Here is a 16,156-nt window from a genome sequence, read left to right as displayed (position 1 = left end):
TGGATTTCTCCCAAGTTTGAGCTTCATTGTTTACTAAGTTTCCTTGAAGTGAGAGCTATGTGGGGCCTGAATAAGGTGGTAAATATAAGAGATGTCAAAGTTAGTGCTCTAATTGTCCAGATAGAGAGATGGAGGCCCAGAGAGGGCCAGGGCCTACTGGTGGTTGGTGAGCATGTCACTGACAAACTGTGTTTTGTTTCCCCAGCCTCTCCAAATGTAGGAAGCCCAGCTGGGCAGAAATGGAGTGGGACAATGGCACAATCCAGGCCCAGGGCTCGCCACCCACCACCTGCGTCTACCGCGAGGACTTCAAGCGGCTGCTGCTGCCACCTGTGTACTCAGTGGTACTGGTGGCAGGCCTGCCACTCAACCTTTGTGTCATTGCCCAGATCTGCACATCCCGCCGGGCTCTGACTCGCACAGCTGTGTACACCTTGAACCTGGCCCTGGCTGACCTCCTGTATGCCTGCTCCCTGCCTCTACTCATCTATAACTATGCCCAAGGTGACCACTGGCCCTTTGGAGACCTGGCTTGTCGCCTGGTGCGCTTCCTCTTCTACGCCAACCTGCACGGCAGCATCCTCTTCCTCACCTGCATCAGCTTCCAGCGCTACCTGGGCATCTGCCACCCCTTAGCACCTTGGCACAAGCGGGGGGGGCGCCGGGCTGCCTGGCTGGTGTGTGGAGCTGTGTGGCTGGTGGTGACAGCCCAGTGCCTGCCCACTGCCATCTTTGCTGCCACAGGCATCCAGCGGAACCGCACCGTCTGCTATGACCTGAGCCCACCGGCCCTGGCTGCCCGCTACATGCCTTACGGTATGGCCCTCACGGTCATCGGTTTCCTGCTGCCCTTTGCAGCCCTGCTGGCCTGCTACTGCTGCCTGGCCCGCCGTCTGTGCCGCCAGGACGGCCCTGCAGGGCCTGTGGCCCAGGAGCGGCGTGGCAAGGCTGCCCGCATGGCTGTGGTGGTCGCGGCTGCCTTTGCCATCAGCTTCCTGCCTTTCCACATCACCAAGACGGCTTACCTGGCAGTGCGCTCTACCTCCGGCGTCTCCTGCCCTGTCCTGGAGACCTTCGCCGCTGCCTACAAAGGTACAAGGCCCTTTGCCAGTGCCAACAGCGTTCTGGATCCCATCCTCTTCTACTTCACCCTGCACAAGTTCCGCCGGCGTCCACATGAGCTCATGCAGAAACTTACAGCCAAGTGGCAGAGGCAGGGTGGCTGAGTCTTCCTAGGCGGAACCCAGGGCCATGCCTGTGGCCAGGACACCAGAAGTTACACCAATCCCAAACCATGCAGAGAGTTAAAATGTAACTCAACTAGTCCCAGAGTAGCCCCTTGAAGACCCCAGATCTCTCTGTGGTCACAGAGACCAAGAGGCCTGGGCCTCCAGAAGTTTCCAGTCATAGACAGTTAAAAAAACCATGTTAAGGACAGGGGATGTAGCTCAGTTGTAGAGCACTTGCCTGGCAGGCATGAAGCCCAATCCTCAGCATTGCCAAAACCAAACAAAAAGATTTGTTGCCGGGCACGATGGCATACACCTGTAATCCCAACAGCTCAGGAGGTCAAGGCATGACGGTCACAAGTTCAAAGCCAGTCTCAGCAACTTAGAGAGTCCTTAAGCAACTTAGCAAGACTGTCTCAAAATAAAAAAATAATAATTAAAAAAAAAAAGAGCTGGGGATGTGGCCCAGTGATTGAGTGCCCCTGGGTTCAATCCCTGGTGCCAAAAAAGAAAAAGGCAAACCATGTTAAGCTGCTCACAGAAATATAGTGTGACATGCACTGTAACAGAGGCTTTGTACTGTATGCTGCGCTGGAGTACATCTGTGGAGTCCCGGATGAAGGGGATGAGGGAAGATGCACAAGGAAGTGAGAGCTTCCAGGAAGCGGAATTTGAGCTGAGTTTTAAAAGATGAACGAAAGCTCTCTGGTGAAGAGGAACCAAATCCCATTTATTTAGCAAACCTTTACTGAGACCTGGGTGGTTCTGAGGCCCCAGAAGAACCAGACCCAGCCCTGTCCCATACAGGCTCCCAGTTCCTGGAGGTGCAAACATAGACACAGTGATATCAAGGCTGGGATAGACAGAGGCATAACTGGAGGAGGGGTGCCCAGAAGATCTCATGACCCAAGCTAAGGTGTTAGGAAAGATCCCTCTAGGAAAGGGCCATCTGAGCCAGATGGCAAAGGCTGAGTAGGAGCTCAGCAGATGAGGTGGGGAGCACTTTAGTACAACCTGGGCCAGTCTCCTGCTGGGCTCTGCCCTAGGGCAATTGGGCTGAACACTAAGGAGCAGGGCATGTGGACTCCATGTGTCCCATAGCTACTCTCCAGACAAGGACAGGAGCTGGCAAGGTGCTGCAAGTTCAGCAGGGAGAAGAATGGGGGATACTTCTTAGAAGAGAAGGTGCTGGTGGAAGACACTGTGGGCACAAAGCCTCGAGGTAGTAATCAGCTGAGTATGGCTATAAAGCAATTAAACCTGAAGGCTTGTATACAAGACCAGCGCCCAGAAAAGGAGCTGTGGGGCTCTGGCATTACCTGCTAAGAAAAGCCCAGAGCCACCTCCCCTTCATTGCCTCTTTCAAAGTGGATCTCAAGTCAAGGATATCCTTGGGACCTGGGCACCGCCATGACCCCCCAAGAGAGGGGAAACAGCACTTCAACACTGCATCATTCTAAAAGCAGAAGCCAACAACTTGAGAAGACTTAGGGCCGCCAGGAGGCTGCGATCCAGAGGTCCTGTGCCTGGGAAGCCCTGGTCTCATGGCAGACTGTCCTTGCTGTGTTCCACACCTGTCCTCTCGGGTCCCTCATTTTGATCTGTCAGTGCCTAGAAGGCTGCCTTGCTATCCCGTGGAGGCACCTCAAACACAGATCTAAGTTTCTAAGATCTCAGTACAAAGCCGAAAGGCATCTTCACTGCAGGCAACTCAAGGAGGCAGCAAAGTGAAATCAAGGGCCCAAGTCCTCATCCCCACCTCTCCCCCAGCACTTCCCCTGACCATTGCTCTGGGCCTCCTCATCCTCTCTGTTCTGGTTTCTCTTCCCCACCCTAAACCAACCCTCCACTGCCCCTTCCTTCCCCTGCAGTCCTCCTAGACCTGTTTCTCTCATGTGGAACCATCTAGCCTGTCCTTGGCTGCTGGTGCAACAGACAGCCCTGTAAGCAAGGAGTCCTCCATTTCAGAAGGTAGAGTTGGGAGAGGAGAGGGCAGAAGAACAGGGCTGGAGAAGAAATGTGAGTGAGTTCTAGAAAAATCTTTAAGCCCTCCATAATCTCCAAGGTTGCTGAGCAACAGGGACATCCAGAGAAGGGTTTCAGGAAATTTAACTCCCTAATACTGTCAGAGGTGTATTTGTAGCTGGTTGAGGAAGAGAAAAAAACAAGCCCAACCCACCTTGGGAATCTACTCACTGTCCTTAACTTTGTAAGTTCTTAACAAAAGAACTTTGTATTCTTTTGGCCACAGTGAGAGAGATGTGTGGGGACATTAGAAGACAGGGTGTTTTCAATTCCCCGTAGGATGCAATGGGTACCAAGCAGGTCAGATGTTACCCACCTTGCATCCAGCCTGTTCAATAGGGAATGTGGGGAACCACTAGAAGAAACCTGGCTGAGCCCTGTTGAGAGGGCCAGGTTACTGTCCCAGCCAGCTACAGGAGCTATGATGTGTTGGTTACTTTTCCAGGACTGGAAGTTGTAGGCCACAGGTAAATTGCTTTCCCAGCTTCCCTTAGTGAGGCAAAGAATTGTAGAGGGTACAGAGCCCCAACCAGGCCACCTGAGTATGCATCCAGATTCTACCATTTACTAGCTATGTTACTCTAGGTAAATTACTCAATAAACCCCTTTATGCCTCAGCTTCCCCAACTGAACAATTGGAATAATAATACCTGTCTTGCAAATTGTTGTGAATATTAAATTAATTAATATGTGTGAAGGAGTCCCTGCAACGTAATAAGCATGCAATTAATGTTACTATTATAATTATTTTGCCTATTGGAACACAAGTTTCTGCAGAGTCTCTCTCTCTAGGAACAGCCACAGGAGGTTTCTAAACAGTTGGCTTTAAGCAAGGATTTGCAACACTTTCTCTGGGAAGCAGAGTCTTTTAAGGAACAAAAGCTCTTCACACTATTTCCAGAATAAGGACTATCATTTGCAAATGCCATCTGTTCTGATAAGAAAGAAAAACCATTTGTTGCATGCCAGTACCAAGGACTCCAGCTGCTGTGTGGGGGCTTGAGTGCCCCTTTCCCTCTCTTTCTCTTTGTCTCCTTTCTCTTTCCCACCTTTTCTTTCCTCCTTACTTTAACACAGAGCACATCAATGTTGGGGTGGGAGCTGGGGCTGACCCTGGGGAACGCTCTGCTCCCTGGGGTGGGAGATAGAGGGGACATAGAGGGAGTAAGGAGGTAGTGTGGTGAGGAACCTGGATGTGGTTCAGAGAGGCCTAAAATGTGGGTTCAGAAAGGTCCAAGGTGACTCTCCTTTGAGTTGGAGATTTCCTGGGGGATGGGGCAGGACCATTAGGCTTTGTAATGTAACCTGGAGAGGTTAAGGGTGTCCCCTGGTGCAGGAGAGAGTAAAGGCAAAGGCCTGCAGGCTGTTGGAGGAGGGATAGGAGGTATAGTGACCCACGTTGAGGCTGGAGAGTGAAGGCTTGGGTGCCAGTCCAGAAAAGTCCTGGGGAACCACAGAATGATATCAAGGGCTATTTACTGGGCCCTGTGGGTCCCGGGCACTAAGCAATATGCTTTACATACATTTTCTTATTTACCCCTTATAATACCTCCTGTGACAGATGGGGAAACTGAGGTCACAGTGTTGGAACTAACTTGTCAAGGGTCAAGGTCACACAGCCTTTTTATAAAATACTGGATTCCCCCTCTTCATCGTCCTTCCCCTCCCTTTCTTCACCTGCTCTTCAGGTACACCTCCCCTGCACAGTCCCAGTAACTGGGGTCCCCAAGAAGGTGTAACAGAGGCAGCTGGAGGCCAACCACAATATCACTTCTCCCCTTTAGCTAGGCACATGGCCTCCTAGGATGAAAACTTTACTCCCCAGACTCTTGCAGCTAGGCATACCAGTGGCTTACTCCTAGCAACCGGATTTCAACAAAGCGCCCAGAGAAAGTTTCATATGAGAAAGGAGGAGTATTTTTAGAGACCGGTGGAGTCTTTGCCCTCACCCCTGCCCCTTTTTATTGTTTACAAGGCGGAGAGGACGATTGAGGTACCATCTTGGACAGTGAGGGCAAGGGTCCCTTCTGTGGCTGGTAGAGTAAGAAGCTGGGAGCAGCTTGGGTCTCCAACCATTCTAGTCTGAACTTTTACATGAGAAATAAATACTTAAAAACAAAAACACTAGTTTTTTAGGCATTTGTCACCCACAGTCAAAACTAATTCCCTTAGATTCCATCCTGAGCTGGTGGACCTAGGTGGAGGCCTGGCTGGGACTGGGGTGGGGGTCAGGGTCTAGGATCACGGTCAGGGTCTGGGCAGAGGGCAAGGCCTCACCCTAGTTGGAGCTAGGAGCCAACTCTCTGAAGACACCCAAGAAAACATTCCTGAAAATGTGCAAATCCTGGGAAGAGGACAGCCCCAGTGTGGCTTGAGGCAAAGGGTGTGCATAGGCTTCCTGGGGGAGAGTGAGAACAGAGGGCCCCTGTTTAGAGTCCTGGAAACTCCAACAGCAGCAGGCTGTGGAAGAGGAAGCCAAGGAGGTGGAAGGCAGGGGCCTGGAGGTCTCTAAACTGTGGTGGAGTTGGGTGAGGGAGAATATCACAGCTTGGATATGAGGTGTCCCCTCCCAAGAGATCCTGTGTTAATGCAGCCATATTCAGATGTACAATGATAGGAATATGAGAGCTGTAATCCAATCAGTCTGTTCCAGTTGGAATGGACTGACTATAGGCAGATGGGGATTGGCTAGAGGAGGTGGGTCATTGGGTACATTCCCCGGAAAGGCGCATCTTCCCGGTGGCCCCTTCTTCCTCCTCTCTTTGCTTCCTGCACTAGGAGGTAAGCAGCACTCTTCTGCCAAGCCTTTCCACCACGTTTTTCTGCCTCATCTTGGGCCTGGAGCAATGGAATTGGCCATCTATAGACCACTGGCCGTCATTTCTCTGGAATCATAATACCCAAATAAACTTGTCCTCCTCTAAGTTTTTCTGGTCAGGTATTCTGATCACAGTGATGCAAAGCTGCCTAACACAGATGGGCTGGAAGGGGGAAGTGGAGGTGGGGAGTGAAGGTGCCGCCCCTGACCAGCAGAGTTGGGGGCGGATGGAACTAAAGTAACTTGTGTGAATTTAGGGTGTTGCAAAATACCACACAAATATCTTTGTTCAAGACAGCGACCCCATAACCCGGCCTCAGGCTCCCCAAGAAGAGGGGCAAGAGAAGGTCACAAGAGGAGAGACAGAGAGAGAGAGAGAGAGAGGACAAACACGTTCTTCAGAAGTGGGCTTTTATTTGGGGGGACGCTATTTCTTAGAACATTCTATCAAAAAAAAAAAAAAGTCAGAATGGGTAGGATTACAAAGGAACAGGTGAGTGTAACTCAACCCCAGTGGTGACATCTACACCTGGAGCCACACCTTGTTATTCCAGCTGGGGTAACGCCCTTGTTACTGCTGAATGCAATAATTGTTCAGGACCCCGGGGCATCAGGATTTAAAGGCTTGTTCATCCAGGGCAGCTCCCCACAGGAAAGAAGACAGGAAGGACCTGAGAAGGAGCTTCCAGGGCAAAGACTTTAGAGTGTCGGCTCTCAGCACTTGATGACAGAGAGCCAAGGGAGTGGGAGTCAAGGACTGGGGAGCTAGAGAATCAGAAATCAAGGCCCATCTCAGGGAGATTCCCATTCCAAACAGGAAAAACCCCAGGACACTGGATCTGTCCTAGCAATGGATGCTGTTGCCACCTTCCTTCCTCATTTGTTTGTCTAGAAGACACTCTCTATGTACCTCTGAGATGAACTCAGATCCAGACCCTTCCTTAGGAAAGAATCTGGGGGCTTAGCGGTACAAACAAAGAAACAGTTCATCCAATAAACGTTTATTAAACAACTACTGTATGCCAGGCATCATAGTGGGCAGTGGGTCGGATGGTAGAGATAGGCAATAATGAATAAACACATATATCTAGATCATTACAGCTGGGGAGGGCAGCTCAGAATATAAAGAGGGTCAGTCAACAAGGAAGGTCTTACTAGGGAGGTGACAAGGTCATGGAATGGTGGGTGGCCCAAAGATACTGGGAGCTGGGGGTGGGATGACCTTATTTGAAGGGTACAAAAGGTTCCTTAACTGAGGCAATATGGTCTCAGAAGGCCTGGGCTTAGTGCAGAGGGGTGTTTGGACTCTAGGAGTCCAAACAAGTTCCTTAATTTCTCTAAACTTTTCCTTATCTGTAATTCAGTGACAATACTACCAGCCTTCCCCTAGCTGCCAGGGTACTGAGGATGGAAAAGCTGGAGCAGAAATTTCATAAATTACCAAAAATTACTAGAAGAATGGGCAAGAAACACAAAAAGGCACTTCAAATTAAATAAATAAACAACAACAAAAAACACAGATGATCCAAAAACAGAGAAGAGATTTTCAATCCCAGCTTGATATGCTTATAAAGTGGGCCCACCATTTCCTTTCATGTGCCCTGGAGTCTGCACCACACCCAGCAAACACCCAGGTGTCCATCAGCAAGACAGGGAACCCAGACACAGCTATGCTCACACATTGGAATACTGTGTACAGCCAGAATGAACCACACAAATGTGCAATGATATGGATGCATCTTAGCAGTATAATATTAAGGGGGAAAAGTCTCCCATATTATATACAGCAACATGCCCCTTTTATAATAAAAAAGTTAAAACAACTAAAGTGAAAATATATCATTTGAGAGAATATGCAAATACAATAAAATCACACAAAAAGGAAAGCAAAAGAATGCTGGAAGAAGATTTGAGATGAGGGTTACCCTAGGCAGTGGGGCAGCTGGGGGCTTATAGAATGACATATAGATTATTGGAAAGATGCTAGTTGTTTTTGTTTTTGTTTGGTGAGTGCCAATTAAATAATTGAGCTGGGCACAGTGGTGCATGCCTGTAATCCCAGAAACTTTGGAGGCTAAAGCAGGAGGATCTCAAGTTTAAAGCCAGCCTCAGCAAAAGCAAGAAGTGAAGCAACTCAGTGAGACCCTGTCTCTAAATAAAAAATACAGGGCTGGGGATGTGGCTCAAGTGGTAGCGCGCTCGCCTGGCATGCGTGCGGCCCGGGTTCAATCCTCAGCACCACATACAAACAAAGATGTTGTGTCTGCCCATAACTAAAAAATAAATATTAAAATTCTCTCTCTCTCTCCCTCTCTCACTCTCTCTTTTAAAAAAATGTTAAAAAAAAAAAAATACAAAATAGGGCTGGGGATGTGGCTCAGTGGTTGAGTGCCCCTGAGTTCAATCCCGGTACCCAAAAATACAAAAAAAAATTAAAAAGAATACATCATGAACAAAAAGATTATAAATAATCCAATCCTGTGCACTTGAGGTCTAATTAATTATTCAGGAAGATATTATTATTATTATTATTATTATTATTATTATTATTATTTTCGTACTGGGATTGAACCCAGGGGTACTTAACCACTGAGCCACATCCCCAGCCCTTTTTTGAATTTTCTTTAGAGACAGGGTCTCACTGAGTTGCTTAGGGCCTCGCTAAGTTGCTGAGGCTGGCTTTGAACTTGTGATCCTCCTACCTCAACCTCCCTAGCCACTAGGATTACAAGTGTGCACCATCAAGCCAGCAGGGGACTTTCAGATGGTTTCTATTTGGATTTGGAATGGAGTCAGGAGCCAGACTCCCCATTAAGCAGCTTCTTCCTGGAGTTTATTTCTCATGGGGGACTCCTTACTCGTCTTAAGACCCATACTCACCCTTTACTCTTTTTTTCTTACTTTTAGGTGGACACAATATCTTTATTTTATTTTTATGTGGTGCTGAGGATTAAACCCAGTGCCTCATGCATGCTAGGCGAGCACTCTATCACTGAGCCAAACATCAGCCCCTTTTACCCTCTTAAGTAACCAAAGCCCGTCATGGACTGTGATTGGTGACTATCTAAACCTTCCCATCTTCATTTCTCCAAAGGCTTCTAGAACTCTGACCTCCCTGGGTCACCATGACTAACTGGGTAGATGGTTTATTTGCATTCCCCCCTTCATAGATGAGCCTGAGGACCGAAGGAAGGGGGCACTTCTAGGGTAGGCCTGGCTTCATATTCTAGCAGTGTTCCTGGCTCCACCCTGGGGCCCAGTGCATCCATTTCCTCCCAGATGCTTTTCAGGGCTAAAAGCATTCAGGCCTTCTCTTTCTGGAAGATGACAGTCTCATCCTAGATCCCGAGACACTGGGGTGGGAGAACTCCTGAGGCAATGCAAGCAGGCAAGCCACTCTCTGAGTGGGTAACTTCCCTTTGGGCAACGGCCCACCAGCAACCCTTAAACTACACTCCCTACCACCAACAAAGCCCAGCCCAGCCAGCTCACCTTAGAGCCAAATCCAAAGGCTACCACAAGACTCTAGAATCTGGTGAGTCTCCATCAATTTACCCAATTGTGATATGGGATAAGGACCACTAGGCTCTCTGTCCAGAAATGACAAGAAGGCAGAATTTAACAGACTATCAAGGAGCTTAGAAAAGTACAAATTTCAGATGGTAGGAGCCATCATCACGAGAGAACACAATAACTCTTGGGATAAGAGTCTAAACACACCCCAAAACTTGCCCCAAAAGAGCAGAAAGAAAAGACTTTAAAGGAAAATGACTCTGACTTCAAATGTCAGAGTCAGAGAGGGCACATTTGGGGAAACCTGGCAACTATAACCCAGTGAAGCCCAGAGATTTACCCAAAATCACATAGCCAGGCAGGGCAGAGAGCAGGCAGGCTCTTTTCCTTGCTCACCAATTTTTAGGTGAAGAAAGTGTGTTTACTGATCAGTCCCTTTGAAGCTGAGCTGAGACAAAATAGAATGAGGGACTCACTGGAGGTTTGTCTCAACTCAGGAAGGAAAGACTTTCTCCCTACAGAGATTTCCCACAAATCAAGGGGCTTCACAGAGGGTAGGGAATGAGTTCCCATTTTGAGGACTATGTGAGCAGCAAGCAAGACCTGGGGTCCTGGTTGTCCTCCCTTCCTCATACCATAATCACTGAGTGTCCACTGTCCTGCCCTATACCTACATCCTGTCCCTCTCCTCTTGAGTGGAGCCTCCCAGCCTAGTCCTGCCCCATTAAGGTCTCTTTGATAGGCACTCTGGTGACTGAATAAGACAGATTGCTCACTTACCACATCTTTCACTGACACCCAGCTACTGCATGGATGTAGGAAGGCCTGGGTAGGTTTGACCAGCCTATAGAGGGCTGGGGCAGGGTTGAAGGAGCATGGGGCAGTTCAGGCTGTCCTTTGTTACCAGGGAAGGTGAGCTCCAGCCCAATAAGGAAGAGAAGAAGGCTGCTGGGGGGCTCAAATGAAAGAGAACTACTTTATCAGGATCTGGGGTGAGGTTAGACTGTCAGTGTTTGAATACCTAAAATCTGAATATTAATAATAATAATAATAATAATAATAATAATATTTCAGTTCTGGGAATTGAACCAAACAGTGCTCTACCACTGAGCTACATTCCCAGTCCTTTTTATTTTTGAGACAGGGTCTAGCTAACTTGCCTGTCTGGCCTCAAATTTGTGATCTTCCTGCTTCAGCATCCCCAGTTGTTGCTATTACAGGTATGTACCACCACCATGCCTGCCTAAAATCTGAATTTGAGTCAGCAGGAGCTGCCATTTTTTCCTGAAATTTTTCCTGACATGGTCAAAGTTACTTCTCCAAAAATATCTATCTCCAAGGGTGGCTTGAGGATTAAATCAAATGAATGAAACAATATTACCCTACATCATAGGCGTTCTGCAAATTTTCGTTCATTCAGATGGGGTCCTGTGCTTAAATTGGGCCAGCGAGGATGAAAAGGACCTAACAGCCAGGCGAGAGTGGGGAAGCAGGTGGCGCCAGAATACGCGAAAAAGACTCGCCAGACGGACAAAGGAGCAAAGTAGATTAGTGTGAAGCAGGAGAAACAACCTATACGTTTCCTGCCAGGATGGAGCAGTCGCTGGAAGAATTTTAAATTTGGCAGTGGGCAATCAAGTACATTCCTGTCGGAGCCCTTTTTTGAGGGTGAGGCCGAAGGAGGGACAGGGAGCCTTGCGAAGGTTTGTAAACACTAAAAGCGGACTTGGAAACACTAAAAGGAAGTGAAGTCTTCCCAGTTCTCCGAAGGCTGGGGATAGAAGTGGCTTATCTGTGCAGGGCTCAGAGACCTGGGAGGATAAGGCCGGTAGAGGGCGCAAGAGCCACGTACCCTGGAGTTCAAGAGAAGAGGGGGAGAAGCGCAGGGCGGAGCATCGAGAAGAGAAGCCTCCGGGAGGACCCCGCGAGGTGGGAGGCGTGGCATCTGGAAAAGTTGGGTGAGGTATGACCCCCAGGGGTGGGGCTTCTGGGATAGGTAGCAAGTTTTGAGGGACCATCAGAACTGGACAGGCCGCAGGGAGGTAGTACTGGTGGAGCGTTTGAAAGTGTGAGGGGTGGGACGTAGGCGTGGTGTTGCAGGATTCGCCGCAGAGGGTGGGACAAGGGGCGTGACCTGGGCGGAGTGAAGGGCGGAGCGGGAGCAAAGAACGCGGGCCGGCTTGCCCCGCCCCCGTTCCCCCCCACCCCACCAGCGCCAGATCCCACCCCTTTCTCGTACTGGAGAGTGTTTCTCCGTGTACCTGAGTATCTGTGTGTACGAGTTTGTGGGTACGAGGTTGCCATGTTGGAGCCCCTCGGGCAGAAGGTGTTCCCGCGCGAAATCTGCTAAACTGCGGTGGGTGCTCCACTGCGGCTGTGTGTCTGCGAAGCTGACCACATTCAGAGCTCTCGTGTGTCTGAGCGTGTGCCTGGGGAGCAGTTCGGCCCGCTGCGCTCCCGAGGGACTTCTCTGGAGGGTCTCGCCGGCCTTCCTGTGTTCAAGCATGTCGTTTCTCCTTCAGCTCCTCCCCGATTCCCTACCCCCTCCGGGCTCTTGCGCGCGCCCGGAGCCCACCCCCTCTTTTGGGCGCGAGGCCCCGCCCCCCGCCCCCTTTCCTCTGCCACAAAGTTTATTTGCAACAAAAGGGAGCCAGGAGAGAGCAGTCTAGAGGGAGGGAGCGGGAGCTGGAGAGGGAGCGCGAGGGGAGGCAAGCCGTCCGCCGAGCAGAGGAACCGAGTGTTGGGATCTCTTCCCTGCGGAGCCACGATGTCCCAGGACGCTCCGGCCGAGGCGAGGGACCAGCCGGGAATTCGTCGCTGAAGCGGGAGCGGCCGCCTGGGATGGAGCTGCTGCCTCCCGCGACCGCAGAAACTTGATCCGCGACAGATAAACCTCTGCTCAGATTTCTGCGCCCTCCCAAATCCCGCGCGTGGCGGGTGCAGGACCCAGGCCTTCGAATCCCGCCACTGCGTTCCTTTGGAGCGGGGGCAGAGGGGGGGTTGGCCGCGGCTCTCCGAGGCCAGCCCCCCCGGAGTGAGTGCTGCCGCCATGGCGGACGGGTCGCCCCGGCCCCCGCTTTACCGCAGTGTCTCGTTCAAACTGCTGGAGCGCTGGAGCGGCGGACCCGGACCAAAAGAGGAGGACACGGACACCCCTGGTTTGCGGCGCCGCGCCTCGTGCCGGCCGGCCACGGCCATCCCGGGCCAGCCCTCCAGGCGCGTGTCCAAGCTGGCGTCGGGGCCCCCGGCCGCCCCCGCGCAGCCGCGCCCGCTCCGCAGCCTCTCGCCATCCGTGCGCCAGCTCTCCCGGCGCTTCGACGCGCCGCATCTGGACGACGACTCTGCTGGGGTTCGAGACGGGGGCGTCTCTCCCGGGGCCGCGGAAGAAGCGGCCGAAGGCGCTGCCCGGGGGGCCTGGCCCAGCGTCACCGAGATGCGCAAGCTCTTCGGCGGCCCTGGCTCCAGGCGGCCGGGTGCGGACTCTGAGGCCTCGGGTACGCCCAATCCCGACGGTGCTGCGTGGGAGCCCCCAGCTCGGGAGTCCCGGCAGCCACCGACGCCACCTCCTCGAACGTGCTTCCCTCTGGCGGGCCTGCGATCGGCGCGGCCACTGCCCGGGCCGGGGATTGAGGGGAGGCGGCGGCGACAGCAGCAACAGCTACAGGAGCGGGCTCAGCGTCCGGCGGATGGTTTACATTCTTGGCATAGCTTCTCTCAACCGCAGGCCGGGGCCCGGGCCTCCTGCTCCTCCTCCTCCTGCATCGCCTCCTCCTATCCTGTCAGCCGCAGCCCGGCTGCCAGCTCCAGCGAGGAGGAAGTGGAGGGCCAGCCGCCGCAGCCTGGGGCTCAGAGTCCGGCCTACCATGGCGGACACTTCTCCGGCAGTGACGAGGACCAAGACGGTGAGGGCGGCCATCGCCGGAGAGGGAGACCGGGGCTCAGGCCTTCAAGCTCCCTGTTGGATCAAGACGTCCGGCCTGACAGTGATGGGTTAAATCTGGGCAACATGGACTCAGGGGGAGTCAGGAGTCCTGAACCTCCTACATCGCCAAGAGTCCCTAGTGGAGAGGCATCCCGGGAGTGGGATATTGGCTCACAGTCTTGCGTCTCAGGTGCCCAGGAAGGCTTGCGGCCTATGTCGGACACTGTGGGAGGAGCTTTTCGTGTGGCCAAGGTGAACTTTCCAGCGTACCTGGCCAGCCCCGCGGGCTCCCGCGGTAGTAGCCGCTATTCTAGCACAGAGACCCTCAAGGATGATGACTTGTGGTCTGGCCGGAGTTCTGGAAACTGGGGCGTGTACCGCTCCCCTAGCTTTGGAGCCGGGGAAGGGCTCCTGCGGCCCCAAGTTCGAACTCGTAGCAAGGGGCCTGTGGGCACCACCAGAATGTTGAGGGATGGAGGATTGGAATTGGATAAGAGCCGGCAGAGGAAGTCCCTGTCCAATCCAGATATTGCCTCAGAGACTCTGACACTGCTCAGCTTCCTTCGCTCAGACCTTTCAGAGCTAAGGGTCCGAAAGCCCAGTGTTGGCCCTGGGAACAACCTCCTAGATGGCAGAGACTCACCATCAGCAGGTGGCCCAGTGGAGCAACTTGAGCCCACGCCCTCCCATACTCCAGCATCACCTGGCACCCGCCCCACACTCAAGGACTTGACTGCCACCCTTCGGAGGGCTAAGTCCTTTACCTGCTCTGAGAAGCCTATGGCCCGCCGCCTGACCCGTACCAGTGCCCTGAAACCCAGCTCCTCTGAGCTCCTGTTGGCAGGCTCTGGTGCTGAGGAGGACCCATTGCCACTTGTGGTCCAGGATCAGTATGTGCAGGAGGCCCGTCAAGTTTTTGAGAAGATCCAGCGTATGGGTGCCCAGCAGGATGATGGAAGTGATGTTCCCCACAGAAGCCCTGACTGGGCAGGGAATCTGACCCAAGGGCAGCGGTCCCAGGAGGAGCTGTCTGGCCCAGAGTCCAACCTGACAGATGAGGGCATTGGGACAGATCCTGAGCCTCCTGGGGCAGCCTTTTGCAGCCTGGGTACTACTGGAGTGTGGAGACCTCTTTCTTCATCCTCAACCCAAACAAACCACTATGACCCTGGGACTGAAGACAATCTGGGTGGGTGGGCCCTGGTGTCCACTGATACCCCTCCCACACCAGGTGCCCTCCGCAGGAGACGAAAAGTCCCACCTTCAGGCCCTGGTGGGACTGAACTGAGCAATGGGGAGGCAAGTGAGGCCTACAGGTCCCTGAGTGACCCAATTCCACAGCGCCATCGGACTGCCACCTCTGAAGAGCCCTCTGGGTTCTCTGTGGACAGCAACCTCCTGGGCTCACTAAGCTCTAAGACAGGGCTTCCAGTGACCCCAGCTGTGGATGAGGGCTTGACCAGTGGCCACAGTGACTGGTCAGTGGTCAGTGAAGAGAGCAAAGGTTATCAGGAGGTCATTCAGAGCATTGTTCAGGGGCCTGGTGCTTTGGGACGTGTGGGGGAAGAGAGGGTTGCTGGCAAAGCCCCCAAGAAGAAATCTCTGAGTGACCCTAGCCGTCGTGGGGAGCTGGCTGGGCCTGGATTTGAGGGCCCTGGAGGGGAACCCATCCGAGAAGTCGAGCCTGCGTTGCCTCCATCCAGCAGTGAGCCTATTCTTGCAGAGCAGCGGGCAGAGCCAGAAGACCCTGGTCCTGCCAGGGGCCGGGCACAGTCTGAGCGGGCACTACCAGAGGCCCCGCCTGCCTCCTCCACTGCCCACCACAGCTTCTACCTTGACCCCAAGCTGACTGATGTTCTATCCCCTCGGCTTAGCCGCCGAGGCTCCAAGAAGCGCCCAGCCCGGAGCAGTCACCAGGAGCTTCGGAGAGAGGAAGGAAATCAGGACCAGATTGATAGCCTAACTCAGGCTCGGCCTTCCTCCAAACATGTTCGCCATGCCAGCGTGCCCGCCACCTTCACACCTATTGTGGTGCCTGAGCCTCTGACTTCTGTAGGCCCCCCTGTAGCTGTTCTAGAGCCTGTGGCCTTCCCTGCCCGAGCCCACCCCACATTGCAGGCTCCATCCCTTGAAGATGTCACCAAGCAGTACATGCTGACCCTCCACTCTGGGGAGGGCCCGGCTCCAGCTCCTGTGGACCTGCCCTTGACTCCCATTGCACCGCCCTCTGTGGAGGCCAAGCCCTCTGAGGTGGTTCGAGCTCCAGATGAGCCTGCCCCAGCCAGCAAGTTCTGTGGCAAGCCACAGGTGGTAAGTCCTTTATGGGGGGCCTTTGAGTGGGGCCCCTGGGCACTAACCTGTCAGGAGCCTTTTGCATGTACTTACTGGACAGATGCCCAAGTTCAAGGGTGCTTAACTGGACCTGGAAGTGCCCTGGCAGTATTAAGAGTGTTAGTGACAGAGGCTCCTGTCTGCTCAGACCCCAAGGAGGCCTCAGCTTCTGCTGGCGCTAATGCTGAAGGTTCTCTGCTGCTCCAAGGTGTGCTAGTGGTGACAAAAGGTTCTTATCAAGTCCTTTGCATGTGTCTCTGGGATTGGCTTTCAGGACTCCCATGTGGGTCTTTGTTGTGAATGCACCGAGGCAACACC

General features: G+C 52.8%; 2 protein-coding genes across 2 annotated transcripts in view; both read left to right on the top strand.

The window, feature by feature from the left end:
- The first annotated feature begins 224 nt into the window (after positions 1-224).
- On the top strand, positions 225-1,323 carry P2ry6 (pyrimidinergic receptor P2Y6). The gene has a single exon (XM_076843996.2). It carries the CDS (start codon positions 240-242, stop codon positions 1,224-1,226), a length of 987 nt encoding a protein of 328 aa, XP_076700111.1. The 5' UTR covers positions 225-239; the 3' UTR covers positions 1,227-1,323.
- Positions 1,324-12,240: 10,917 nt separating this feature from the next.
- Positions 12,241-16,156, top strand: part of Arhgef17 (Rho guanine nucleotide exchange factor 17) — a 58,758-nt gene continuing 54,842 nt past the window's right edge. Inside the window, exon 1 of the mRNA XM_076846668.2 lies at positions 12,241-15,817. Coding sequence (XP_076702783.2) covers positions 12,635-15,817 — 3,183 coding nt within the window. The 5' untranslated portion in view covers positions 12,241-12,634. The remainder of the gene's footprint in view (positions 15,818-16,156) is intronic.

Source organism: Callospermophilus lateralis, chromosome 2 (assembly GCF_048772815.1).
Source record: "Callospermophilus lateralis isolate mCalLat2 chromosome 2, mCalLat2.hap1, whole genome shotgun sequence".
In the NCBI taxonomy this organism is placed as follows: Eukaryota; Metazoa; Chordata; class Mammalia; order Rodentia; family Sciuridae; genus Callospermophilus; species Callospermophilus lateralis.
This window is presented reverse-complemented; position numbering and strand designations above follow the sequence as displayed.

Coding starts and splice junctions, on each gene's coding strand:
- P2ry6 (XM_076843996.2), top strand. CDS start 240: ATGGAGTGGGACAATGGCACAATCCAGGCCCAGGGCTCGCCACCCACC.